Source organism: Echinops telfairi, unplaced genomic scaffold (genome assembly GCF_000313985.2).
Source record: "Echinops telfairi isolate 266 unplaced genomic scaffold, ASM31398v2 ScPeMD7_3533;HRSCAF=4204_0, whole genome shotgun sequence".
Lineage (NCBI taxonomy): Eukaryota > Metazoa > Chordata > Mammalia > Afrosoricida > Tenrecidae > Echinops > Echinops telfairi.
Window position 1 is genome coordinate 39,305,610 of NW_022107431.1, and position 7,639 is coordinate 39,313,248.

At 41.4% G+C, this 7,639-nt stretch overlaps 1 protein-coding gene across 1 annotated transcript in view; it reads right to left on the reverse strand.

Annotated features, from left to right (window-relative positions):
* Window positions 1-2,595: 2,595 nt before the first annotated feature.
* SESN1 (sestrin 1) overlaps window positions 2,596-7,639 on the reverse strand; it is a 112,894-nt gene continuing 107,850 nt past the window's right edge. The window contains exons 7-9 of the mRNA XM_013004465.2: window positions 6,299-6,489; window positions 4,594-4,738; window positions 2,596-3,782 (exon numbers count right to left, since the gene is read on the reverse strand). Of these exons, the coding sequence (XP_012859919.1) occupies window positions 3,696-3,782; window positions 4,594-4,738; window positions 6,299-6,489 (423 nt within the window). The 3' untranslated portion in view covers window positions 2,596-3,695. The remainder of the gene's footprint in view (window positions 3,783-4,593; window positions 4,739-6,298; window positions 6,490-7,639) is intronic.

Below are 7,639 nucleotides of genomic sequence, written 5' to 3' on the forward strand. Positions count from 1 at the left end.
TGTGTGTATATATATATATATATAATATATATATAAATTATCAGCAATCTGGTTTTCTGTAGAGAACCCTGTCTAACACAGCACCTTAATGATGGAAAGCATGTTTCACCAAGTTTTATCTCCCATCTATCAATTGTCTCAAAACTAATTTGGAGATAACAATTGATGTATGGATTGTTACAAGAGTTGTAAGAGCCCCCAATAAAATTATCTTAAATAAAACAACAACACCTAATTTGGAATGGCTAAACTACTAGAAGAATGAAAACTCCATTGGATTTTCAAGTTAAAAATAAATAATTCTAGAAAAATGCTTGAAATTCAATCTAAATGTTATAGTTCAGAGCTACTCAGTTAAAATTTGGTTTACTCTTAAAGTTCTTTAGCTTTCACCAAAAAAACTTTTTTGTTTTTGTTTCTTAAAATTCAGGTTTTAAAAGTCAGGTCCTAGAAACCTTACCCAGAAATCTTTTCATGATTATTTTAGGAGAAAAATGTTTCCTTTCATGGGGGAGGGTTGTGATATCCGGTAATAAATATTCTATTTTACTTTTCCCAATTATTTTAGAAAGGACTAATTTCAAAGATTGCAGTAACATTAGAAACCCTGTGTGTGTATCTTTGTGAAAATGTTCTGAGTAACAGGAAGCACCTGTTAACTGGGAGGTGTTGCAAAAAACACTTTGTATGACATGCCTGCTTTTTATTACTTTAGATATAAGAACACTTTTCAACCCATTCAGAATCTCAATTTCCAACATCTGCTTTCTAAGTGCTTATAAGCTTGTGGACTAATTCTAGTTGATCTTGTTCTGTGATTGCCATAATGCTAATTAAACTTCTATGAGAAATTTTGCATAAAGTTCAGGGGAGGCATAAAACCAGAAGGACGAGGAAACATTGAAATGTATCCTGTGTGGCCTTCGTGGTTGGTTCACTCTGTTACTATGATGAAAAACCCATCAATAAACAGAAGTAGGGAAAGGCATGATGCCAGTTTAGTGTGCAGGACCACACTAAGCTAACAAGTCATTAGAAAAGACTTGAGAACTATTTTGGTTATTCTAATAAGAGTACATATTGATTGAAATTTTAAAAATGAACAAATCTTAAGTTTAAGGTTTTTATCAGTTTGGTGGTAGACTTCTTACCTTCGCAAAGACCCCGATTGAGTCCTACTCAGTGCACCTGGTGTGCATTGTCGGCCAGTGGCGGGTTCGGTGTTGCTTTGAAGCTTAACAGGTTTCAGTGGCGCTTCCAGACTAAGATGAGCTAGTAGTAGGACTGGAGACTACTTCCAAAAATTAGCTAGTGAGAACCCCGGTGGATAACAACAGTCTGGCCCATGTGATCATAGGGATGGCCCTCTTGTGGCATATGGGGTTGTCCTGAGCCAGGGCTGAACTAATGGCTGTTAACATCGAAGGAGAGAGCTTTGTCTTCTCATTAAGAGTCTAGATCCTTGAGGGCAGGTGCCGTCCCTATTCAAAATTGTGTCTCCGCAAACCCCAATATCACCAAGCTTTCAACACACGATAAATCTCTAGGTACTGGATTGAACTCAATAAATATTTTGATGAGTAACAGTTATTGCAACAGCTTGGATTAAAGTCAGCTATTTCTAGTTCTTTCACAAGTTATTTTGTTTTATAGTCTCTCTAATGAGTTTTTGCTTCTAACAATTCCATCTGAATTCTAATAAAATTATCTCAATTCAAAGCGGACTAGAGGCACACCACACATCATTTTCAATATAAAAACGGTCTTAGATAAGATTCTGAAGGTCCATTCCTCTTTGTAGCCTCCAAAAGGACTTGAGTTTAGCATTTAACTTTAGTCTCTCATCTGATAATAGCATCATTAAGGTGTGAATCTATGTGGTTTTTAAAAGTAAATTCACCTGGGGCTCAGGACTGTAATCTTGGGAGACATCAAAGTCAATTGCTGTAACATAGTTTTATATCCTACTAGGGTGAGCTGGGTCTGGGGTCTTAAAACCGTGTGAGCAGCCATTTAATGGTCTCTCCCCAAAGAGTGAAGAAAATCAAACAAGTGAGGAAATACTCTATGGTAGTAATGGGCCACATGCGCTCTGGCTTTCATGAACCTAAGACCAGATGAACTAGATGGTGTCCGGCTACTACTGCAGACAGCTGGAAAGGCGTCACACTAGGAGTCCTTGTGTAGACTGGGAGAAAACTGTGAAAAGTGACCAGGCTGCTTGGTCGGATTAGTGACTGGCAGTATCCCTCAAGACTAGTGCCCCGTCAACCTTCAGTTGAAGAACAGAGGTCTATAAGGTGAGCAGTAACACCGCAGAGGTATGCACTCCCTAGAACAAGCCGCATGAAATCAAAGGGCAGCATTTGCCCAAGGAACAAGCTCAGAAGGCAGAAAGGAACAAAGAAGGACTGAGGGGAAACAGGGGAGGAAGTTGGAAGAGTGCTGTTACAATGTCACTAACCAAAACATGTATGAATTGTTGACTGAAAAACCAATTTGCACTGTACACGTTCACCCAAATCGTAGAGCCTCAGAATTGTTATTGAGGGTTAAGTCTTGGCTCTTTAATGGACTGAGACAGTAAATAACAAATGGAGAAAAAGTATTCTTTATTGAAAAATACCAATAATACTGACAGACTTCAAAAGCAATTCACGCTTCCAGAATACAAAGTACTTAATACATTTTTTTCAAACCTGTTTGCATTTCAAACAAATTAGCATTTTTGTCAATTCGGTTAGATAACCTGACTAAAAATCATTTCAGCTTTATTATTCAAGGAGCTGCACAACCTTTACAGTGGGGCCCAGGGAGGTGCAGGACAGAGGGCTGGGCACACTGGGACTGCGCAGCAGTCTACAGACACATTCCCGCCACCCTGGTGCTGGCAACCAACAGACTGCACGTGACAGCTGCCCTGCAGGGTCAGAGGATCTCGGGAAACAGTATATCAAAGATAGCTAGCTTTCTTGTAATTTACACGCTTTCATTTCAGACTGCTTTTTAAAGAAAATCTTTATGAACATCACTGCAATTTCATGTCATCCCGTAACTCTGAACTTTATACAACTCCAGTGAAAGAAACGAGCTGTTACCATCAGAGTGGTCTTTGCTGAGCTGTAGTATTTCTATGGTTTAGATGCAAACAACAACAACAACAAGATGCAAGTTTAATTTGAAACCACACAAATTCGGTATGTAGGCTCAGATAGTAGCAGTATTCACTTTTATTACTAATAGCTTAATTGGAAACAGCCATTCTTTTCATTCCACCCGCAGGAATAGCAGCACCAAGATCTTCTAAAAGTCGTTAACGTATAAACGTATAAAGCTTACGACGTCATTCAAGTCCCAATCTTTGCATGCTCCAATTCTTGTTATCTTATTTAACATAAAAGCAACAGGATTTGGAGAGTTACTATTTGCTGTATGGAGACAATATACAGCATCTTGTATGTCAAAAAGCAAAATACTGTGAACGGCAGCTCTCTTCACAGCTCTAACCCTGACGCTGCCAAGCATTCACTGCTCGTGCCAGCAGCGGCATTTCCACAGTAGAATAGCAGAAACTAAAGGAATCATGGCACAATGGATTCTGAATTCTTTTATCTACCATTGGTCCTGGGGCTTTGTACCTTCCCCCGAAGACTTTATCTGCTGATCATCCCATCATCTTTAATGGAGAAAAGTTATCAGGTCATATAGCGAGTAATGGCTCTCAGAGCATAAAGGAGTTCCGCTTGCATCCTAGCTTCTATAAGAAGCAGATTAACATGAACCTGAATGTAAAACATAAGGTTATATAAAGCAGAATTAGAAGGATTACAGTCATGGATTTTCAGCACGTCTAATAAACACCGAAAATAAGTAAATTCTCAAATGTGTCCCAGTATAACTTAGACCCGTGTTTCTCAAAGTGGGTCACCCTGCCCCCTGGGGCGGGGCGCCAGAATGACCCAGAGGAGCTGCAAAAGCTGACACTTAACACTTCACTCTGGGCTATAGTCCAAAAGGGTTTCATTGCTGGGGGTGGGGACCAGGAGTTAATTTTTTCCTGAAAGGCAAAATAAGTTTTGGAACCAATGACTTAGATAAAACTCTTGGGTTTAGTAGAATATCAGCACCTCAGTAAAAGAAAAGCTATCTGATGTCAATTTGAATAGCTATTTTGACATTTCATTGATAGCAGATCACATTTCACCTTAAGGTTAAAATTACAGAAAATGTACACTGCTCTGATAAAATACCAAATTGTCCTATCTAATCACCCATTAGTAATTTCTATAAAGATGCATCAGACCATACTTTTCTACCTAACTACAATTAAAGAGGCCTCTAGCAAAATAATTTTCTTAAGTGGTATCAGCAATGCCAATACCTTTCTTGATGGGCCAGCAGCCCACTCATCTTTCCACCTTTGTTCTTTGTCTCCAGCATCATCAGGAGGTTCCCTCCCAAGCGGTCCTAGATTAGGCTTCTTTGGGTTGTTAAGGGTGATGGAAAGGATTTGACAGCCATTAAATTGGGCAAAGGTGGGGGAAAAAAGTACCCCTGGGTTAGAGACTAAATAAGCCACAATAGATAACGTACCTTCTCAGAGTGCTTGAACTGCCTCCAAAAGCTATCATACATTCGTTTGGTAACCTTTTCAGGAGTGCAAACAACAGTTTTGATATAAACTTTAAAGCTACGGTCCAATAGCTGGTTAATCTCACCATAGTCATAGTCATCATATCTGTTTTAAAATAAAGTGAAGATTATATTTTTAGTGCTTTCTTCTTCATGCAGATAGTATATCGACATTGATACTAAGTGCTTGATTCTTTTACCCTGTGTAGGCTGCCCACCCATCCCCACCCCCCTAAATGATGCCAAAAAGCTTGAACATGTTTAACTAGGGGTGGAGTATAAAGCAGCGGTTCTCACCCTGTGGGTCGCGACCCCTTTGGGGATCAAACGACCCTTTCACAGGGGTCGTCCAATTCAGAATAGTAGCAAAATGACAGTTATGAAGTAGCAACAAAAAGAATTTGATGGTTGGGGATCACCACACACGAGGAACTGTATGAGAGTCACGACATGAGGAAGGCTGAGAACCGCTGGTATAAAGGGGTAAAAAGCAGAGTTCAGGTAGGACAGGAACAGAGTATTTCCCACTGCTCAAGCCAATCATCCAGAAATTTCATAACATGGAATTCTAGCACTGGGTCTCAAGCAATAGTGTATATTTATAATTATGAACAAATGCTTGAAATGGAGTTTATGAATATTGCTGAAATGAAGCAGCTGATATTCATCAATGCTATTACAAAGAAAAATATAGATAAAACTAGAATTGTCTTATTTGTGAATCCATGAGTTTTGGGGGTCAGATAAAGTAAGAAAACGAGGTGGCCTTGGAAAGAATGGACTATAGACAGCCTCCCAGGATTGACACGATGTCTCAGCTGCCCTGTGCCTCTGGAGATGGATTCTACACCTGGGCACTGGAGCCTCCTAATTGGACAAAGCAGAGAACTCTCCCGCTAAAGCTTGTCCTGTAACCATGTGGGAGGCAAAAGTCAGTATGTAGCCTGGCCAAACAGTCTTCAAATCCTATAAAATGGGTATTTAAGAGAAAGCTGGACCGTATTGCCAAAATCACCAGAAAGTGCTGTGGCATGGAGTCTGTGGCACGCATGAGAGTGGGGTCTTTCCTACCCGGCCTAGGGGCAGAATGTCTATCTAGTACACAGGAGTTCTGATGAAGCACCAAAGGGGAGGTGTACTCTTCAGGGTGGGAGAAAAGGCAGAAGGGAAATCTGAGAGTACTGCGTTCCCAGAAGGCCAAAATAGGGTGTCGGAGGTTTATCAAGATCTAGACAAAGGACATACACAGATAGAAGATACCAAAGACATTGGTGACAGGGTTCTGCCTCTTTTCATCTGTGCTCTAGGACCTCTTGCCTACTCTTCTTATCCCCCTCCTAGACTGCCAGGGTCTTTCACTCTCGTCAACAGCCCACTCTCTCTCCTGTCTAGCGAGGAGAGAGGAAACAAACTGCACTGCAGTCTGTCAGCCCACTGAAGTATTAGAAGCATACAAATAAACCACTGAGAGGGGAAGGGTGGTGAATGTATGCACACAAGGTGGCTTCAAAAAGTTCGTGGGAGAATTCCACTTTTCTACAAACATTTTGACGTCCCCTCGTGTGTGTGTGTGTGTGTGTGTGTGTGTGTGTGTGTGTGTGTGTAAACACTTGAATAGCTTGGACCAAAAGGATCTATCTTCATGATCATAAGAGAACAGACTAACCTTATTCCAAACATGCAGTGAATATAGTTCCAAATAGCCCGTCTAAGCATTGAGGTATCAACATCTTTGTGCATTGCCATTGTATTATAGGTCAGATTGTAAGCAATATGAAACTTCTCATCAATCAGCTGTCCCACATCTGGATAAAGGCGATTTACCAAAGAGTAGCCATGGTCTTCCCAGCAATAGTCCTAGATAGAAGGAACAGAAGACAGAGGAATGCTTCAAAGGTGGTGAGATCACTGGGGGGTTAGAACCACCGCCTTTCAAAACACCTTATCCCCCAGGTTCCTTGGCACTCCAGGCCCATGTCTGCTAAGGCTACAGTGAAGCACATAAAAGGTTACGTGCGGTTTGTAACTCAGTTCTGACAGAGACTGGTGGGAACCCCCGAAACAACACTCCTGGCTCAACTTTCAGTTGAACGACAGGCTATAAGGTGAGCAGTAATACCACGGAGGTACATGTTCATTAGAAACATCAGCCGTATGCGATGAAAACGGCAGCATGTGGCCGAGCTGACAGTTCAGGAGGCGGGGAGGGATAGGAAAGGGAGACAAAGGGAAACCGTCCACACAGGAGGGATGGAGAGCACCATGGACAAACTCATTGCCATCAAGTCGATCCCTACTCATAGTGACCCTACAGGACAGAGTCACACTGCCCCTCGGATCTTCAAGACTGTAAAACTTCATGGAAGCAGACGGCCACATCTTGCCCCTGCAGTGACCGATGAGTTCAAACCACTGACCTTCTGGTTAGCAGCCAAGCCCTTAGCTACTATGCAACCAGGGCTCCTTTAAGAACCTATAAATGCTATTTAATCTACTGTAAACTGCTCTGACCATTTAAAATGAATTTCCCGTAAGTCAGAAGTGGGAATACTTTGCTCAAATCACAGGCATTCTATTTATGATTCTTTTTTTCCTCTCTCTTTCAACTGGAGCTCTATTATCTACAATTCTCTCTGTCCTTGATTCTTTGACAAAAACAAACAAGCAAAACACCTCCAGTCCTAATCTACCTCTATAAAATTTCAATTTCTAATTTAGATGGTGCAGTAAAAAAGAGAAAGGCCTTTCATCTAGCTCAGAAGCATCAACACCCACATGGAAGAAGCACACCAGCCTGTGTGACCACGAGGTGCCAAAGGGACCAGGTATCAGGCATCAAAGAACAAAACATCTTATCACTGTAAATGAGGGTGAGTGCAGCGTGGAGACCCAAAGCCCATCTGTAGGCAACAGGACACCCCCTTACAGAAGGGTCGCAGGGAGGAGACAAGCTAGTCAGGGTATAGAGTAGCAACGATGAAACATCTTAAATGCTTCCTCCCCTCCA